This window comes from Odocoileus virginianus, chromosome 30 (genome assembly GCF_023699985.2).
Source record: "Odocoileus virginianus isolate 20LAN1187 ecotype Illinois chromosome 30, Ovbor_1.2, whole genome shotgun sequence".
Taxonomy (NCBI): domain Eukaryota; kingdom Metazoa; phylum Chordata; class Mammalia; order Artiodactyla; family Cervidae; genus Odocoileus; species Odocoileus virginianus.
Window position 1 is genome coordinate 32,861,202 of NC_069703.1, and position 20,432 is coordinate 32,881,633.

Below are 20,432 nucleotides of genomic sequence, written 5' to 3' on the forward strand. Positions count from 1 at the left end.
GAGGACGGGGAGAACAGGTGGCCCACAGCGCTGCACCCACAGCAGGTGTCCAGACACTGTCCTCCAGGCCCGAGGAGATCCTGGCTTCTTTCCCCAAGAAGCCACCAGTGGCTCTTAGGCCAACCCCCCAGCTCGCTTCCAATGCTGCTGCCCGTGTCCTGCCAGGGCACCAACGTCCTCAGCTGAGCTCCCGGCGGTGGGAAGGGGACTTCCTCTGTCGTATCCCACACTTGCCTCAAACCGACTCAACAAGACATCAGGGCAGGGGGCTGGGCTGGTAGCACTGAGCCTTTTCCCGGTCCCAATGTCCAAGTTAATAACTGCTTCCCAGGCCTGGGTGTCACACAGCATGTGGCCCCCTAAGCAGAAATACCCATGTAGGGGAGGGGGACTCGGAAGGGGCCACAAGGTTGGGAGGGTGGGAGAGGGGGTGGCAGGAGAAAGAGAATACATTTCTTAAGTACTTACTATGTATCAGTACCTATTTGTGTACCTATTGTGGCTCAGCGGTAAGGAATCTGCCTGCCATGCAGGAGACGCACGAGATGTGGGTTTGATCCCCGGGTCAGGAATATACCCTGGAAGAGGGTATGGCAACCCACGCCGGTATTCCTGCCTGGAGAATCCCGGGGACAGAGGAGCCTGGCGGGCTACAGTCCATGGGGTCGCAAAGAGTCGGACACGACTGAAGCGACTGAGCGCGCACACCCTGTGAGTCAGAGTGAGAAGGACCCAGCCCTTGTGTGCACGTGTGTGCACGTCTGTGTGTGAGCGTGTGTGCGCACGCCTGTGTGAGAGCGTGTGTGCACACATGTGTGTGCATGTCTGTGTTCACGTGTGTGCGCACGTCTGTGTGTGAGCGTGTGCACACGTGTGTGTGCATGTCTGTGTGAGAGTGTGTGTGCACGTATGTGTGCACGTCTGTGTGTGAGCGTGTGTGCGCACGTCTGTGTGCGTGTGTGCACATATGTGTGTGTGTGTGTGTCTGTGTGCACGACTCTGTGTGTGTACCATCCCTGGGAGAGCAGGGGACCTGGGCCCCAGAGAGAGATCACACCCAGGTCCAAGGTCCAGGGGCGATTCCCAGGGAGCAGGGTCCTGAGAGGAGAGTGGGCTCTGGAACCTGGAGAGAAGAGAGGGGAGCCTGAGCCACAGAGAGGAAAGTGGGGGCTCCCACACAAAGGGGATGCGGTTCATGCAGGAGCATCACGGCTCTTAGAACCGCAGAGGGGATGGTTTGGAGCAGGGGGGAGGCCTGCAGGGTGAGAAATTCATCTAGTTGAACATCTCAGAGGTGGCATGTGCCAGGGAGTTAATGCGGGGCTGGGAGGGGGAGGAGAAAAACCTTAAATGGCAGCCAGCTGTTTCCAGCTCAAGAGGTGTGGGTGCAGGGGCGTCTCCTACTTCTAGCAGGGGGACCCCACTGGCAGAGGCCCAGGCTCTGGTCCTTTCTTTCTGCAGCAGGGCGTCTCCTCAGATCCTTGGAAGGGCCTCCACTCCTGCCCAAGCAGGGGCTATGTTAAGCACAGCGGCTCCAGTCCCCATCCCAGCCCCACTTCTGCGGACTCCTTCAAAGCCTGGGGATGGCCGGGCAGAGGGCAGAGAGCAGAGGTCATAAGGAAAGAATTCGGTGGTCAGAGCACCACCTTCCCCCTGGTAGATGCTTCAAAGACAGATCTGTGCCATGAAGCCCCCCCACCCCTGAAGTCAGCAGGCCCCACCCCTGGGGAGTTGGGAGTGGGTGCAGGCAAAAGAAGGCCTGGCAGGAGGACGTCTGCAAAAGGGCTGCCTGGAAGCTCGGCTGAGTCAGAGCTCTATGGGAAGGCCCGCCAACAAGCTGCGTGACCCGGACCCAGAGCAGCTCACACACCTCCCGGGCTCCGTCCTCACTCATCAAAGTGCTCAGCTCGTCTCCAAGCATCTCTGGCTGCCTCTCCCTTCCACTCCCTCGAGTAGGGCCACCATCTCCCACCTCCACTCCTGCCCCCTCACCCTAGTCCGTCTCCACTCAGCAGCCAGATAGAGTTTAATAAAAGGCGACTGGGGTCCTGCCACCCCCTGCTGGCACCCCATCCAGGGCCGGGTGGACCGTCCACCCCACGAGTTAGACATGTTTGCCCTTTCTTCCTTCACAGGCTTAAGTGGGATCTTTCATTGTAGAAGAAAATAAAGCCTATAAAGTTAATTGATTTGAAAACACACACAATCTCGTGGCTTTCCATGTTCCACTGCTGTTGGGATGCAGTCCAAGTTGCTCACCTGGTCCACACAGCCCCATGGGGCCCAGGGCCTGGCAAACCCCTCTGCCTCACCTTGGGTCACTTTTACTTTCTACTCCGGCTATGCTGAACATGCTGTATAGGTCACCCACCTCAGGACGTTTGCACATGCCATTCTCTTACCCTAGAGTCCTTTTCTATCTTTTCACCTGGTTAATACGTAACTCACCCTTCAGATTCTTTCTCAATTGCTTCTTCCTGAGAGATGCCCTCCCCCCAACCCCTGCCTGGGATGGGCTCTTCAGACATAAGGTCACACAGTATCCTGCTCAAAATCAGAAATCTGTGCAATCACCCAAGACCATTTCTGTGTGCTCACCATTCTATACTCTGTGCCTGGCACATAGGAGTTGGTCAGTAAATGGTAGTTACCACCACCACCAATCTTCCCATATTTCCTTTGATTCCAGGCCTCTAAGAACCTGTGTTTGGGAATGTGCAAAAGAGGCCACGTGCAGGGCTGAGAAGACAGGCATCAGCGGCTGAGGGATGTGGGTTCTAAGTCCCTGAACCTCTCTGAGCCTTAGTTTCCTCAGCCAATTAATCTGAAGATTAAATACATATGACACATTGGTTACAAATGTCCTCATTATGACTGGTCGAAGTCTCAAGACTCCCCACTTTCTTTTGTACCAGCTTCCCCCACCAAGCAATGTTCTGATGGCTGAAATGACAAAACAAAAGGCCCACAAGGGCGCTGGCTCCAGAGCGGATGTGCAGTAAGTCAGGGTTGCCCAAGTGTGATCAATCACCCACCAGCATCAGAATCAGGAAGCTCACTGGAAACAAGTTCCAGTCTGTACCCTACTCCACTCAGATGGTATCAGAATGTGTGTGACAATGGCAATGAAATGTGCATTTGTCACCGGGGTCCCTGAGGATTCTCACGCACACTTGGGCTTGAGAAGGGCTGCCACTAATACAGTCAAGTGATACTGTCACCACCCCCCTGCAGCAGTCCTGGGGCCCTGATGAGAAGCCCAGAGGCTGTGTGGATGGGGGTGGGAGCACCTGTCATCAGAAAGGCCAGCCTATCATGAACGGGCCTGCTTTCTCACGGCTTAGAAACGTGAGCACAGGCCGTGGAGTTAAGACCAAAAGAGGAGCAAATTATAGAGTATTTGCTTAGCTGTGTGCTCGTGACCATGCAGCTCAACCTCTCTTTGTTGCCTTCTGCAGGCTTAAGATGGTGACAGTTCAGTTCAGTTCAGTTGCTCGTTGTGCCCGACTCTTTGCGACCCCGTGGACTGCAGCACGCCAGGCCTCCCTGTCCATCACCAATTCCCGGGGTCTACTCAAACTCATGTCCACTGAGTCAGTAATGCCATCCAACCATCTCATCCTCTGTTGTCCCCTTCTCCTCCCACCTTCAATCTTTCCGAGCATCAGGGTATTTTCAAATGAGTCAGCTCTTCGCATCAGGTGGCCAAAGGATTGGAGTTTCAGCTTCAACATTAGGCCTTCCAATGAATATTCAGGACTGATTTCCTTTAGGATGGACTGGGTGGATCTCCTTGCAGTCCAAGGGACTCTCAAGAGACTTCTCCAACACCACAGTTCAAAAGCATCAATTCTTTGGCACTCAGCTTTCTCTATAGTCCAACTCTCACATCCATACATGACTACTGGAAAAACCATAGCCTTGACTAGACGGACCTTTGTTGGCAAAGTAACATCTCTGCTTTTTAATATGCTGTCTAGGTTGGTCATAACTTTTCTTCCAAGGAAGAGTAAGTGTCTTTTAATTTCATGGCTGCAGTCACCATCTGTAGTGATTTTTGAGCCCAACAAAATAAAATCTGCCACTGTTTCTACTGTTTTCCCATCTATTTGCCATGAAGTGATGGGACCGGATGCCATATCTTTGTTTTCTGAATGTTGAGCTTTAAGCCAACTTTTTTACTCTCCTCTTTCACTTTCATCAAGAGGCTCTTTAGTTCTTCTTCACTTCCTGCCATAAGTGTGGTGTCATCTGCATATCTGAGGTTACTGATGTTTCTCCTGGCAATCTTGATTCCAGCTTGTGCTTCATCCAGCCCAGTGTTTCTCATGATGTACTCTGCATATAAGTTAAATAAGGAGGGTGACTATATACAGCCTTGATGTACTCCTTTTCCTATTTGGAACCAGTCTGTTGTTCCATGTCGAGTTCTAACTGTTGCTTCCTGACCTGCATACAGATCTCTCAAGAGGCAGGTCAGGCGTTTTGCAAGCTTAAAATGGTGACAACCAACCTCTAATTGCCCGGGGGGGGGGGGGGGGGGGTGTGTGGGGGGTGTGTGTGTTGTTGTAAAGATCTGAGGAAGTGCGTTATGCAAAGTACATCTCAGGTTGCTGGGGGTGGGGGCTGGTGCAGGGAGGTGAGGAGAGGTGCAAAATGAAAGAGGAAATCCTTCACCGACTCTTTGCACCTTCACAGCAGCCACAGTGCACCGGCAGTGGAATCTGTGCGTCCTTCTCAGGACCCAAGTGCTGGCCATAGAGAGGGCAGAGACTCTCCACACAAGGCTGGCCAACCACTCACCACCCTGGCAGAAGCAGGAGGCGACAGGGTTTGAGAGGACAGGTGCAGGGGTTCAATGAGAAATGGCTGGACACTTGCCCAGGGCCCACACTCAGTGCCCAGGACCCGCGGAATCACATCTCCTAAGGCTCACAGGGCAGTGAGGCCAGGCCAGACAGACTCTTTCAATTTAAATTCTGGCTCTGCCTGGCTGGCGAGCTCCTCCTCATCCTTCAAGACCCAGCTCAAAATAATCACCTCCCTGGGCCAAATCAGTTATCCATTCCCCCAGCCTTTAGAGGCTGTGGTTTCTCACTTGTTGCTAATTGACTTGTCTGTGTCTCCCACAGGCCTGGGAGTCCCTTGCGGGGGGGCAGAGATACCCCCATACCTGGCACAGAAGGTGCATTCAGCAAATTCTGATTCAGCTTGAATTCCAACTTTTTTTCAGCCTTCTGAATTCCCTTCCTCTCCCAGTAAATACCTATTCTAATCCCGTTCCTCTCCCAGATACAGGCCCTTTGTTTTCCAGGGTTTCAACTTCCAGATCCCGTTTTCCTCAAAGACACCAGCTCAAGCCAGAGCTGATGCTTAAGGGAGGATATACAGAAAGACCTCGTACTAACTTCTTAACTTGCTGGCTGCAAAGGGCTCCCACGGAAGAGGAAGCAGTCAGGGTCCACAAGACTGTTCTTCCCTTCCTGAGCCTTTGTCTTCCCACGAAGTGGCCGCTCTAGATGACATCTAAGTTCCCACTTGCACGTGGCTCTCAAGAGACCGTGAACTCCCAGGCCCTGCCCTCCCTGTGGCTTCCCTCCCCACCACCTGGGGAAGCCCAGCAGGATACCGAGTAACCACCCACTGGGGGCAGAGGGAGGTGAAGGACCGCTTTCTTGTGGCCGCCTCCTTCCTCAGACCAGCCCGGGACACCCGGGAACCACAAAGCCACAGGGTGGCCTGGAGCCGAGCCGAGGGAGCTGCAGCCTTGGGGAGGGGCGGGAGGACTGGGAGCCGGGGAGGCCATCACTTCCTCCGCCTCACTTCTGCAGGGGGTGCAGAGGGGCCCTTCTTGCTCCTTGTCCCTGGGTCCCCATGGCCTGGGGTGCTGGGAAAGGGGTCCCCCTGGGAGGACCCGAAGCTTGCTCTGGAAGGCTGAGTTCAAAGGCAGGTCCTAAGACCGGCCTCTCTGGAAAAAAAAAAAAAAAGACCGGTCTCTCTGGCCCCAAGGGTCAGTTCTCTGTCCACCAGGCTCAGCTGCCAGGAACGTCTTCAGCACCTGGGATGGCCCCATCACCTCTCTCCCCTTCTCTGAAGGAGCTGCTCAAACCCCATGTCCTGGCGCAACAGAAGCCTCGCCCGCAGGGCAGGTGAAATGCCCTCCCACTGGACGCGGCCCTCCTCCTGCCTCACTCCTGCCCCCTACAGGCCATCTCCCCACACAGCAGCCAGGGCCTTCCTAAAGCCAAATGCGTCCCCTCCCTGTCTGGAGCCCTGCAGGTTCCCCATCACTCTGAAAAATGAAATGCCGGACTTCCCTGGTGGTACACTGGATGGGAGCCCGCCTGCTGACGCAAGGGACACACGTTCGATCCCTGGTCCGGGAAGATTCCACAAGCCGCGGGCAACTAACTAAAGCCTGTGTGCCATAACTATTGAGGCCGCAACTACAAAAGCCCAAACGCGCTAGAGCCTGTGCTCGGCGACAAAAGAAGCCACTGCAATGCGAAGCCCATGCACCACACCAAGGGTAGCTAGGCCCCCGCTCGGACACAAGGAGAGAAAACTCACGCTCAGCAAGGAAGACCCAGTGCAACCAAAAATTAATTAATTTTAAAAAGGAAATGCCAACGCCCCGCCCCCCAACCCTGAGCCTGACAAGGCCCTGTAGGACCTGCTCTCTCCACACCCACCTCTTCCTACCCACTTCCCCCTTGCTCCCTCCATCTATCAGCCAGTCCCATCAGCCTTCCGGCCACTCATATTGTGCTGAAACCCCCATCTCTGTCTCAGGCCCTTTGCACTTGCTGTCCTGTTTGGAATTCTCTCCGCTTCCTGCATCTCTGCCTGGCTGCCCCCTCCTCATCCATTCCCAGCCATCGAGAGTTTCCCCTTCCCCAGCTCACAGCCTCATCCCTGTTTTCCTTTTCTCTCCTTTCTCTGATGGGATCTTTCTGGTTGACTGATTTGCCTGTTTAAGTCTGTGGCTCCTTCTTCTAGAAGGCAGCTCCTCATGGGCGGGGGTTCTGCTGCCCCCACCATGAGGCAGGACCTCACTTCAGCCTCATCAACCCTGCAGAAGAGGATGCAGGAACTCAGAGGTGGGCTGGCTTGCCCAAGGTCACAGAGCCGGCAGCGGCAGGATTCAGATCCAGGTTGGCCCTGTTACCTTAGCAGAGCCTTCATGGGTGGGGCTCCCACAGTCAGGGGCCCCCTCTGGGTGTGGGGAATCTCACCGAGAGAGGACTGATTCACAAGGAGGTATTTAGCGAGGGGGCTAAGAATGAAGAGACGACCCACTTTCCTAAAGGGCCCTTCCTTGGAGATATGGGACACAGGGGCACCGGAGCAAGCCCAGAGGTGGAAAAGCATGGAGCAACGAGGAGCAGAAGCACCCAGACGAGGAGCCGCAGAAACCTTCACTCCACACCACGTTTGGGAGAAGCAGAAACTAGGATCAGGGAGGGGAGGGGCTTCCGAAGGCCCCACAGCCAATCACTGGCCGAGCTTCACGGCCTGGGCTCCCCGGGCCAGACTCCCGCCCTGCCCTGAGGACTGAGGGGCTCCAAGACAAAGCTCGGCATCTGGGCAGAGCCTCAGTCCTGAGGGCGTCGGCGTAGGTCTGAAGCCTTAAGATCAAGCAAGGACTCAAATTCCATCTTTCTTTAAAAAGACATCCATCAAGCTGGTACTCTAGGTTAGGCCGTGGGCCCCCGGGCAAAGAGGCGAACAGAGCCCTCCTTGGAGATCGGTGTGGCAGTTTCCAGGAAACACACACTGACCCTCCGATCGGGCGGTTCCACTCCTATGACCCACCCGAGAGACAGGCACGGGAATGTCACTGCCGCCCCAACCTGGAATCAACTCAAACATCATCCAGGCCGTGCACATCCACCCAGCGGCATGTAACAGGGCCCCAAGGCAGGAATCCTGGCCACAGCTCAGAGGCGGTACAAACATTTAGTGCTGACGGAAGCGGAAAGGAACCAGACCCAGGCGTACACACGTGTGAATTCACGCAGACAGAGTCCAAAATCAGGCAAAACAGCAACAGAAGACAGGTCAGCGGCCCCTGTAGCTGGGGGATTGACTTTGGAACTTCCCACGGTGGGGGGGGGGGGGGCACATGGGAACTCTCTGGGGGCCGCAGGAAGGTTCTAGGTGGTGGTTATGTAGGTGTGTACATCTGTGCAAACTGAGTTGTACAAGATGTGTGCACCTGGTGTAAATTATGCCGCAACGCTTAGGTAATTTTATACTCATGGCTGTACCGGGTCTTCGGTGCTGTGCATGGGCTTTCTCTAGCTGCGGTGGGCAGGGGCTTCTCCTGTTGCAGCTCACGGGCTCCAGAGCACGGACTCAGTGGTCGTGGCCCATGGGCTGAGCTGCTCGGTGGCCAGGTGGGATCTCAGCTCCCCAACCAGTAAGCGAACCTGTGGCCCCTGCACTGGCAGGCGGATTCTTAACTACAGGACCACCAGGAAAGTCCCTCTGTCACGATTTTAAAAAATGCACAATCATGCCCTCAAGAAGCACCCTGATGAGCAGGACCGGCGAGTGGTTCTTGTAACCATAAAAGCGGCTGATAAAACGGGCTGAGCCCCGTGGATGTGCCAGGAGGGAGCTGGGTTCTTCCGAAACAGCATCTGATACAACTGTTTCAACTGGAGCACCAAGCAGGCGCCACCGTCTCCACAGGAGAGCCAGGCAAACGAAGCCCAGAGAGGTGACGTGTCCCAAGAGACAGCGCAGAAAGCGAGGGGGCCAGGCTGGACCCGGGGCCACCTCTGCCAGCTGGCCGACCCCTCTGGGCCTGCCCTGCCCCACGCCCCCTCCTCTCCAGGGCCAGAGGCAACAGCTGCTCTCTGTACTGGATGCGAAGCTCCTGTGAACGAACCGCTTCGGAAGTGCATCCGTCCTCCCCTCTGCCTCCTCCCTCACCCCTCTCACGCCACAGATCGCTGAGGTCAGTCCTGGACCTGGGTGTGTGCGTGTGATGTGTGTGTGTTTGTGGTGTTAACCCAAGGGCTGTTTCAACTCCTGGGTTCCCCCAGCCCAAGTCCTAGGAGAGTTTGAGGTTACAGTCCCCACCCTTGGTTCTTGTTCCCAAGTGAGGCAACCCAGTGCCTGGATCCAGAGGATCATCAAATGTTTATTTGGAATAACAGCCACCACCAACCACTACCACCAGCCACCACCACTTACTCACTTCTTGTGTTTATGTGTGTTAGTCGCTCAGTCGTGTCCGACTCCTTGTGACCCCATGGACTGCAGCCTGCCAGGCTCTGTCCATGGGGATTCTCCAGGCAAGCATACTGGAGTGGGTTGCCATGCCCTCCTCCAGAGGATTTTCCCGGCCCAGGGATTGAACCCCGGTCCCCAGCACTGCCAGCAGATTCTTTACCGTCTGAGCCACCAGGCACGCCCCACTCACTTCTTATCCTGTGCCCCAAACTCTGCGCATCAAGGCATCATCTCGTTAATCCTCACCAGTGATCCTCCAAAACAGGTCCGTTAGCAGCTCATTTTACAAACTGGGGAAACTGAAGCTGGAAGGGACTGACCTCGCAGGGAGAAAATGCAAAGCTGAGATGGAAACCCCGGTCTGGCCAACTCCACACCCGTGCTCTGAACCAGAGCATGACGCCTGGAATCCTACATAACCACGGCTGAAAACGGCCCCTTGAATCAGTCTGTTCCAGCCACGCCATTTTACAGATGGGAAAACTAAGCGCGTCTTGCCGAGGGCCGCAGGCTGAAGCTGCATCTCCACCCTCGGCCTTGCCTTCGGTGACCAGCTCGGGGCAGGCCTGCACACCTGGGGAGGCGGCGCGTGGGAGGCAGGCTACGGCTCCAGGCAGAGGTAAATATTGACCGGCGGTGTTTACCCTGTAACCTGACTCCTGCCTTCCCCGAGAGGAGGGGAGGAGCTGGTGGGGAGGAGCCTGGGGAGGAGGAGGGTCTGTCTTCTGGGTCAGGGGCCGCTCCTCACCCACAGTGAGCATGAGCTCAGGAGGCTGGGGAAGTCTCTAGACAGGGGCCACTGGGGACCTGGTCCCGGGCCCCAGGGGCAATGCCAGGAGCTGGGAGATAGGGGTCTGGGCTGGGGGGACACAGGCCTGGGTTTCAGCCCTGGCTTTGCCACCTGTTGGCCGTGGGATCACAGACAGGTGGTGAAGGGGGTGAGCGGAAGAACCTCACTGTCAAGTGCTGGGCAAAGGCGAAAGGTAATCAGCATGTCGGCCAGGCCAGCATCCAGCCCCAATCAGCTCCCCAGGCCTCTGGCCACTGCCCAACAGTCCCATCCCCGTCCCCAGGGGGTTTTCCCAGGAAGGCAGTTTCTGCCAAATCGAGTGGCAGTTTGGGACTGAAGCCAGAATCTTGAGTAATCAGGAGGCTGCTGCCCGCTTACAAGTCCTAACTCCCTAACTGGTCACTGAGCCTCAGCCTTCCCAGGTCCGTAATGGGGATGAACCTGCTCCCTGCGGTTGGTATGACGGTCACAAGGCTGACACGTAAGTGCCAGGCACATGGTAGACGCTCACATCACCCCCTCAGTCTTTCCTCCTGTAAAATAGTGAAAGTGAAGTCGCTCAGTCGTGTCCGACTCTTTGCGACCCCACAGACTGACTATAGCCTACCAGGCTCCTCCGTCCATGGGATTTTCCAGGCAAGAGTACTGGAGTGGGTTGCTGTTGAATTAGGTGGTTACAAATCCCCCTTTAACACAAGCACTCCAAGATTTTAAGGAGATCGGGCAGCCAGGCACACCTCCCTGAAGTTGGATCCTCTCTCAGCTTATTTCCTGAATGTTTCCCAGAAACGTGTTCCTCTGTTTACATCAGCCCCTCACTAACTCCCCCACCAGGAGCCCAGTGGGGAGAGGGAGCCTTTCCGAGGCTCATCGGGGAGCCGAGGCAGGCCTGGGCAGCCCATCCTCAGGGCCACTGGGGAAAGGGCTGGACCCCCAGGTCCTAGGCTCCCAGCGCCCCTCTCTGGCAGTGGGGTCAGTCAGCACTGGTTACTCATTAATCTTTGCCCCAGGCCAGACCATACCTTCAGTTCAGTTCAGTCGCCCAGTAGTGTGTGACTCTGTGACCCCATGGACCGCAGCACGCCGGGCCTCCCTGTCCATCGCCAACTCCCGGAGTTTACCCAAGCTCGTGTCCATCGAGTCGGTGATGCCAACAAGCCATCTCATCCTCTGTCATCCCCTTCTCCTCCTGCCTTCAGTCTTTCCCAGCGTCAGGGTCTTTTCCCAGTGAGTCAGCATCTCCTCACTGTCCTCTCTCCAAAGCTTGGCTCCTTGGAAGCCTTCCCTTCCATTCACTGTGGCCCGAGGAAGCAGTTCAAATGCCGCCTCCTCTGGAAAGCCTTCCCTGATACACCCCCATGGCCAGGGGGACCCGAAGCTACATCCCCATTTTCTACCTTGTTTCAGAACTTTTTGGAAACTTCGTCTTTCTCCTCTGTTAGATCAAAGTTCCTGGAGGCCCGCTAGTTAATTCGCAGGAAAGCAGGAGAAGAGGAAGATCCATGCCCACAGGGCAGGGGGCTCTGGGGGCCTCTAGGGCCAGAGCCCCTCCTCGCCGCACCGCCCACCCTGGGCAGCGTGTGGGGTGGGGTGGGGTGGGTGGGGGCTGTAGCGGGTGTTCAGACCACTGTGGTCTCTCCTGGGGCCGCTCTGGCGGCCTCCTAAAGAGTTTCCCGGCCTCCAGCCTTGCCCTTTCCCTCCATTCTCTGCAAAGCAGCCTCTGCGATTATCTCAAAAATGCAGACCTGACCATGTCACTCCCCTCACAGCCCTTAGGATCCAGCCCCAAATCTTGAACCAGGCCTTCCCTGCACGCGCCCACCCCGGCCACCTCCCAAGCATCATCTTCTGAGCCTGCAGGCAAATTGACTCCCGAGAGCACCAAGTTTTGTCCCATCTCCCACTTGCTGCTGCCCCCGCCTGGAATGCTCTTCCCGGTCTCGTCCATTCTTTAAGGCCACAACCTCCATGGCACGGCCTCTAGGGCAGCCTTTCTACGGCCCCAGGTTGCCCTATCTGCGCCACAGCACCCCGTGTGTCTCCTTGGTAACAGAAATCACACTTGTAATTTCCTACTCCCTATCTCTTGATTGCCAGACTGAAAAACAGACCTACCAGTCTCATCCATACTGATGCCCACAGCCCCAGCTCCTGGCATTATGCGAGGCATACTTTTTTGGTGAATGAATGAATGGGTGGATGAATGAATGAATGCAGCACTTTGACCAGGGCAGGGCCTTACCTAGTTAACTGAAAAGAAAAAATTGAGAAGGACAAAAAGTCGTAAACAGTTGCTGATGGCTCCTCCCTCGCTGTTGCTATCACCCTGACATCAAAGTGTGGACTTTGGCCAAGCTGTTTATGTCTTGGCCAAGGCCTGAAACTTTCTGTTGAACCCACCCGGAAACCCTCCTACTACTTAAATCCTGCTTCTACCCTATATAGGACTTGGTTTCTCCAATTCCATCTGGGAAACAATGTATCTGTTCTTTAACAAAAGTTAATAAGGTGCCTATAAGCAATAACCCAACAGCACAGCACAGGCCACACTGGGGAAAGATACCTTGTACTCTGGAAGCCCCCTGCAGACTGGTTCAGGGGGCATGTGGCTGGCCTCCCATCTTCAGTCAGTCATTCTGTTGCTGTTCAGTCACTCAGTCGCACCCAACTCTTTATGACCCCATGGACTGCAGTAAGCCAGGTCTCCCTGTCCTTCACCATCTCCCAGAGCTTGCTCAAACTCATGTCCACTGAGTCGGTCATGCCATCCAACCATCTCGTCCTCTGTTGTCCCCTTCTCCTCCTGCCTTCAATCATACTTTCCCTCAAGTTCTTAACAGTTTGTGAAACATTTCTATGTCGTGTACTAGGTGGTATTGGCCTGCGATCCTGACAAGGAGCAAACCGGCCGCACTTGGTAGGAAAGGGGGTGCAGAGAGAAGGAACAGCTGACCCAAAGTCACGCGGCAAGTGGGTGGGACACCCAGTCTTGATGCTTGGGAGCTGGACCTGGTTCTCAGCTCAGCCACTTACAGTAAAGATGACTGCTGACCCTCCAGCTCAGCCCCTAGTTGGGAAGGAAAAGAAGCATTCTCAGGGCTCCACAAGAGCAGGCTGGGCCTCCTTCCCCCAACCTGTCTGTCTGGTAGCCCCCCGGACTTGCAGGAGGTTTGCGCCTGCTCTGGTTCCATCTTGCTGTGTGACCCTAACAATCTCCTTCATCTCTCTGTGCCTGCTGCTGGGCAGCATGAGGACAATCAGAGACAGGACGGACAAAACGCCCCTGAGAGCCCTCATCTCCCACATCTGCAGAGGGGGTCTACTTGAAGCCTCTGAGAGCAGCGCTGACTCCCTGCCAAGGCGTTAGAGACCGAGGTGGGGAGCTGGGGACCATCAAGCAGATGGAGGCAGGACGCAGGAAACAGCCCACGCGCTCTCTGAGCAGAGCCCCGTTAGGGACCCAGGGGCCAGGGGAAACTTGGCAACGCTGGCAAGAACGCTGAACTGTTTTAAACCCGTGGAGCAGGAGAGCCAAGGAATAAACACTCTAGCAGCCCTGAATCACCCCCACCTCAGGAATGAGCACAGGGCCTGGTGTTTAGGAGAAACCAAAATGACAGGGGCTGAGGGGCCTGACATCAGCCTTCTTCCCGCCCGATCGCAGTGGACCAACTACCCACGGTGGAGCTCCGGCCCCTCGGCCTGCCCCAGCCTCCCACCATCCAGCCCCAGCAGCGTCCCCTGCCACCTTCCCCTCTCTCCTGCCGCTCCGGTGCCCACAGGCCGAGCAAACCCCATTGGGCCCCTTCCAAGAGTACTTCCCACACTCCCACATCTCTGGTCCTCCGCTCGCAGAGGTGCGTTGACCCGGGATGTTCTTTCCGATTCAGACGCCACCTGCTCGGTGAAGCTTTGCCCCACCTCTCCGTCCAGAGGGGAGCCCTGCCCTGGCAGCATCGCGCTACCTCTCCTAAAGACATGCCACCCCGCCTGAGGATGGTGTGGACATTTATAGACTAGTGAAAGCCCTCTTTTTTTTTTTTTTTTTTTGCCATACTATGTGCCATGTGGGATCTTAGTTTCCTGACCAGGGATTGAACCCGGGCGCCCTGCAGTGGAAGCGCAGCCTCTAACCCCTGGGTGGCCAGGGGAAGTCCCATGGAAGTGCTCTTACCATGGTGTTTACGACCGTTTTTTTCCTCCCTAGACAAGACTTGGCATATAGAAGAGTTCAATAAATCTTTGTTGACTGATGAGCTAATGCCTGATTTTCTAAGTATCACCCTCCCCGTTTTCTCCCCACATGATAAACTTTAATCCTTCTTCTGCACTTAGCAAAGAGGTTAGATGTCAGGCAGAACTTCCCACCTTGAGCTTAAAGTTGTATCAGAAAGCTGTATTCAAGTAAATCCCTCTTGCTGGGTTAGCTCACCAAGTCTGTACAACATCCTTGAGAGATAAGACATATCATCTCATTTCACAGATGAAGAGGAAACGGAAACTCAGAGGTAATGATGTCACTTGTCCCTCTGGGGAAGCAGAGGAACCAAAATTCAAACCCAAGTCTGTTTGAGGACAAAACCAGGGGTCTTTCTGACAGGCTGGAAGGTTGTAAGGCTCTGAAATGTGTCACCAGGGCAAAGTGACTGGCCTCTCCTTCTTTAACTGATTTTGGAGAAGGATAAATTTCTCTTTCTGAGTAACTAAGGTCAGGGTGGGCTTGGAGGCAGAGTGGATGATATGACCTCGAAGTCACCCTTTTTTTATTTCCCATATACTGAGACCTTAAATCAAGTGCCGATCCACTTGGGAGTGAGCACCCTGCCACTGCAACTATTCAAGAAGAGCAATCTGGGGGGGGGGGGGGGTCCTGATCAAAGAGGTAGGTTGGATCCAAGAGTCTCTAAGCACCTCTAGGTGCGGAATCAAGCCATAACTTCATTATTACTGACTCTGGAGTGGCTCGTGGTGGTGCAGGGCAGGCAGACACTCGTGGGTGAGAAAAGAGGGGACTGGCTTGAAGGGAAGAAGAACGGGATATTGTATGGGGGCTCCAGGCCCGGAGAGAGTGGGAGTTGGTCCTGGGGGGTCGCTGAGGGGACTCATCAGGCTACAGGGGTCCTTTCCTGCCCCCACCTGGCACATTCAGGCTTGACGGCATCGTCACAGAGACGGGGAGGTGTGGCTGCGTCCGTGGGCCTGGAAGCCACCGTCACCGACACATGCCCTTCATGGTGCCCTGTGTCCACTCCACAGGGCACAGAGCAGGACAAGAGAGAGAACCGGAGCGGCCTGCCCTCGGAGAAGACAAGCCACAGAGACGTAGGCGGCCTCGGCCTCCGTGATGGCGAGGTGGTCACCAGGCCTCAGAGAGGTACTGAAAGATCTTGACTTTCCTTCCAGAACCACCCTCCTCTCTAAAACAGCGTCAACGAATTCAGCCTGACCAAACGGATTTCTCTCCGGGGATTTCAGAAACACCGACCCCCCCCCCCCCCCCCGGTCCCCCTAAGTCCCCAAGTCCAACTCCTTTCTTCCTGGTGCCACTGCCCATCCGAGTCAGTGGCCTCACCAACCCCCTCCGATGAAGACCCATTACTGGGACATGCTGGGGAGACCAGATCGCTGGCCTTAGGGCATCCCAGGGGCCCCTGGTCTCTGACAGCATCCACTCTCAACCCTCAGGGCATAGTGGATCCAGTCCCAGGGCGCCCGAACTACTCCTCCGAAGCTCTCGGCGCGGCCACCCACGACGCTCCAAGCCGAGCCTCAGCCCCAGACCCGCCTCAGAGTCCCGGGACACTCAGGTCCTACCGAATCCAGCGCTTCGGATGGTCCCCGACCCCCTTACGGAACCCGCCGAGGGTCTCCAAGCCCAGCAGCGTTCAGGGCCTTCCGGACGCCCCAGCGCAAAACCACAGCAAGGGAGCACGAACCGAAGCGGCCACCCCGACCCCCTCCAGCCGCCCCCGACGGAACAGAGCGCGGCGCCGTCAGGCGAGCCGAGCGCGGCCCGCGCACCCCACGACTGCACGCCTTCCCAGAGCCGCAGCCGGCGCCCAGGCCCCCCGCGCTCCGGGCCGGCCCCGAGTCCCACCAGGGCGCCGCCGCCGGGGGCCGTCGAGGCGGGCCGGGCGCGGCACTCACCATCGCTCGCGCGCTCCGCTCCGGCCCCGCGCCGCACTCCCGGCCCCACTCCCGGCTCACGGCCGCGCTGCCCGGACGGCGAGGCTGGGCCCCCGCGGGTGAGCGCCGCTCGCGCTACGAGCCCCGGGAGGCGGGCCCGCCGACGGGCCAATGGCGGGGCGCGGGGGCGCGGGGCCCGGGCGACGCGGCCAATCAAGCCCGGGGCCGCCTCCCCCGCCCGCGCCCGCGCCTTAACCCTCGGCGCGCCGGGGCTAGGGCCGGTGGGCCGCGTGCGCACCCCCGAGGGCTGACCGGGGCTGGAGCTCCGGCGCCCGGGGCGGGCTCCAGACCACGCCGAGACCCGGCTCGAGGCCGGCCAAGGCCAGGGAGCCGCTCAGCTGCGTTCGGTGCGCGGCGCCGGGAGCCTCGGCGACCTTTGTCTTCCTGCCTGGTGACTGCAAGGAGTGTGAGCCAGGGCATTGCAGCTGCGCGCGCGCGTGTGTAAGAGTGAGAGAGGCTTGAGAGGCGGAGGGGTGTATGTTTGTGTGTGTGTGTGTGTGTGTGTGAGAGAGAGAGAGAGAGAGAGAGAGAGAGAGAGGAAAGGAGGAGACAGAAAAGCCCGGGGAAGGGATGGATCCCGTGCGCGCCTATGTGTTACTGTGTGACGGAAGGCAGAGACTGACTATGAGGGTTTGTTACTGCAGGCTTCTGTGTGTGTGTGTGTGTGTGCGTGTGCGTGCGTGTTTACGTGGGCTGTGCATGTGTGTGGGGGGGGTGGGCTGTGCGTGTGTGTGTTTATGTGGGCTGTGAGTGTGTGTGTGTGCGCGCGCGTGTGTGTTTACGTGGGCTGTGCATGTGTGGGGGGTGGGCTGTGCGTGCATGTGTGTTTATGTGGGCTCTGTGTGTGTGTGTGTAAGAGGGAAGGAGGGTGTGTGTGTGTGTGCGCGCGTGTTTACGTGGGCTGTGCATGGGGGGGTGGGCTGTGCGTGTGTGTGTTTATGTGGGCTGTGAGTGTGTGTGTGTTTATGTGGGCTCTCTGTGTGTGTGTGTGTGTGTTAAGAGGGAAGGAGGGTGTGTGTGTGTGTGTGCGTGTTTACGTGGGCTGTGCATGTGTGTGGGGGGTGGGCTGTGCGTGTGTGTGTGTTTATGTGGGCTGTGTGTGTGTTTGTGCGTGTTTACATGGGCTGTGCGTGTGTGTGTTTATGTGGGCTGTGCGTGTGTGTGCGCACGCGTGTGTGTTTACGTGGGCTGTGCATGTGTGGGGGGTGGGCTGTGCGTGCATGTGTGTTTATGTGGGCTCTGTGTGTGTGTGTGTGTGTAAGAGGGAAGGAGGGTGTGTGTGTGTGTGTGCGTGTTTATGTGGGCTGTGCATGTGTGTGTGGGGTGGGCTGTGCGTGTGTGTGTTTATGTGGGCTGTGCGTGTGTGTGTGTGCGCGCATGTGTGTTTATGTGGGCTGTGCATGTGTGGGGGGGTGGGTTGTGTGTGCATGTGTGTTTATGTGGGCTCTGTGTGTGTGTGTGTAAGAGGGAAGGAGGGTGTGTGTGTGTGTGTGTGTGCGCGCGTGTTTACACGGGCTGTGCATGTGGGGGGGCTGTGTGTGTGTGTTTATGTGTGTGTTAGGAGGAACAAAGACATTCCAGAGAACATGGGGGCTGGGGCATTGAGGGATGTATAAGAGTTCATGAGGCCAGAAGGAAAGACCTGGGGAATCTTGCCAACCAGCCATGGGGGACAGAGGTAGATTTGGGGAGGAGGAGAAGCTGGCAGCAGACCCTGATCAGGAGCTGGCCCGAGTGACTCTGCAAAGGAGAGGTCTGGGCACACAGTGCCAGGAGCCAAATGGGACCCTCTGCTCCTGGGCAGTGTGGCCACGTGGTGGGCAGGGACGGGCCTGGGGAAATAACTCCCCCTGTTTCCGTACAGCCTTCTGGATTCTCCAGCGTGGAGGGAGGCAGATGGGGAGGGGGACCACTTGCCAGAATTCACAAAGTTTGTTGAGTGCCACGGATTGAAAGAAGGGAGGTGGGCCCTGCCCTGAAGGTGACCAGATCTTCTCTGGACGGAAGGTCTGGACCCTCTCTCCATCCTGGAGGACTGGTAACTTACACTACCAGCTGCCCAGACCATTCCTGGGCATTGCATCCTAATTCCTGGAGGGACATTCTAAGATCCAGGTAGACCGGAAAATGGAACCAGTTATCCTGGTGGTCCACTTACCAGTGATGCAATTTGGGGGATTCCCTTCTCTCTGAGCCTCAGTTTTCTCCTCTGCAAAGTAGGATTTGTAATTCCTGCCTGCCCCTCAGTACTGATGTGAAGATTTAATGAGTTCATGTACACATGGGCTCTTTGTAAGCTATGAATCACTGGAAAATGCTGAGCATTTCTCCATTTCTATAAAGTCCAAAGCACTTCGATGCTGTCAGAAGTCAGGCCAGCCTTGCCTCTGTGGAAGGAATGACTGGAAAGGGGGCACCCGGGGACTTCCAGGTGCTGGTAGAGGGTGGCTTGCGGATGGGAGGGCTGGGTACGGGGATGTGCCGTTTGTGAAGAGTCCTTAGGATCTGGGCTTTTTTTGTGTATATGTCATAGTCCAACAGCATGTTCCGAAAAGAAAGGTCCGGTATCCTGACTGCGGTTCTTTTGCTCACACGATGGGCATTCTGGAATGCTGTATCAGTGAGGCAGGAGCTGGGCTGACTACTGGGGGTGTACAACAGTGAACAAGACAGGATCCTGACTCTTCCAGAAAACCGAGGAGAAAGGGCGTGGCTTTTTCCACTTCTGAAAGGTTCACACCGCCAGGGGAGGCGCTTACCCCGAGCCATGCCCCAGTCTGGCGGCCGAACCAGGACTAGAACTGAGGGCTTCCAGCACTCGGGCTGAGTCTTTCCTGTTCCAGCCCCCCCAGGCTGCCTGGGAAGGACAGGCCCTGGTCTTCATGCTGCTCTGAGAACAACAGGGAGGAGGTTTGCTGCCCACTCTGCTGATCCCCAGTATTCCCCTCCCCCAAACAGCCTCATGGGAACAAACCTACAGATACCATGATTCCCACCCCAGCCCCGTGTTGCAGGTGAGGAACATGAACGTTCAGAGAGGGAAAGTGGCTCCCCCAAGGTGGCACAGCGGGTCTGAGAGGACTTGCTCCTTCGTTCTGGTGCCACACTGCTTCTGTTGGCATTTGTAGGCTCATTGTGCTAACAGAAACATGGGCCGTTGTGTGGCAGGAGAACCCGATTCCCTCGTCAGGCTCCTATAGACTGGGTGTTGAGGATGCTTCTGCCAAACACTCAGGTTTCTGGGTACAGTAGTCAGAGCATCAGAGCTCGAACTGGCAGAAAACTGCCTTAAACTGGTAAGGGCAGGGTCGAGCAAGCTCCAGGCATGGCTGCACTGAGGGGCTCAGATGATGTCGTCAGGATTCAGGGTCAATCTCTCAGTCCCTCAAGATTCTTTCCCTCTCCACTGGTCTCATTCTCTGGTAGGCTGTCCTCCTGATCAGAGAGTGGCTGCCAGCAGCACTAGCCATGCATCCTAGTCTCTAGCAGCTCCAGCACAAACAGAGACTCTCTTTTCTCAACAGTTCTAATTGCGGTCTCCAAATCAGGTCTCACTGGCTGTTGTATCCACTGGAATGTATCCATTCCTTGGCCAATCACTGTGGCCAGGGGTTCTGATTGGCCAGGCCGCCGAGCCTGAGGGTCTCAGAGGTACCTGGCTTTTGAGTTTATGTGGGATTTCGAGCTATCCCAGCCTGAGGACTCATCAAGATCCAAGAAGTGTGAAAAGTGAAAGTGAAAGTCGCTCAGTCGTGTCCAGCTCTTTGTGACCCCCATGGACTATGCATGGAATTCTCCAGGCCAGAATACTGGAGTAGGTAGCCGTTTCCTTCTCCAGGGGATCTTCCCAACACAGGTCCGAGAAGAATCCTCTAGAATTTGTGGAGAGGCTTATATTTCATAGGCCTCCAATAAATGGCAACAGTTTTTATTGGTATTCTTCCTCTACTTTTCCTCTGTCATCGTCTTGACGGCAATGTCTAGCATACAGTAGGTACCCAAGGAATCCTTAGTGGTTAACTGATTTGGGTAGGGGGTTGCTGATATCACGTACCAAGTCAGAGTCTGGATAAACTGGACAGCTACAGGTCTACAGACAAAATGACACTCATTATAAGAGCTATTCAATTTTTTATTTTGTCTTGTCTTCCATAACGGAGCTGAAACTATAGTCTAGAGCTCCTGGGGGGTATCACCAGGCTCTCTAGGAACA

At 56.1% G+C, this 20,432-nt stretch overlaps 1 protein-coding gene and 1 long non-coding RNA gene across 2 annotated transcripts in view; one reads left to right on the top strand and one right to left on the bottom strand.

Annotated features, from left to right (window-relative positions):
• Positions 1-16,284, bottom strand: part of ECE1 (endothelin converting enzyme 1) — a 129,335-nt gene extending 113,051 nt beyond the window's left edge. The window contains exon 1 of the mRNA XM_070458871.1: positions 16,181-16,284. Coding sequence (XP_070314972.1) covers positions 16,181-16,183 — 3 coding nt within the window. The 5' untranslated portion in view covers positions 16,184-16,284. The remainder of the gene's footprint in view (positions 1-16,180) is intronic.
• LOC110125472 (uncharacterized) lies at positions 14,369-15,986 on the top strand. Its single transcript, XR_011484670.1, has 3 exons — positions 14,369-14,541; positions 15,290-15,407; positions 15,719-15,986. It is a non-coding gene; the product is annotated as an uncharacterized lncRNA (long non-coding RNA).
• Positions 16,285-20,432: the final 4,148 nt, after the last annotated feature.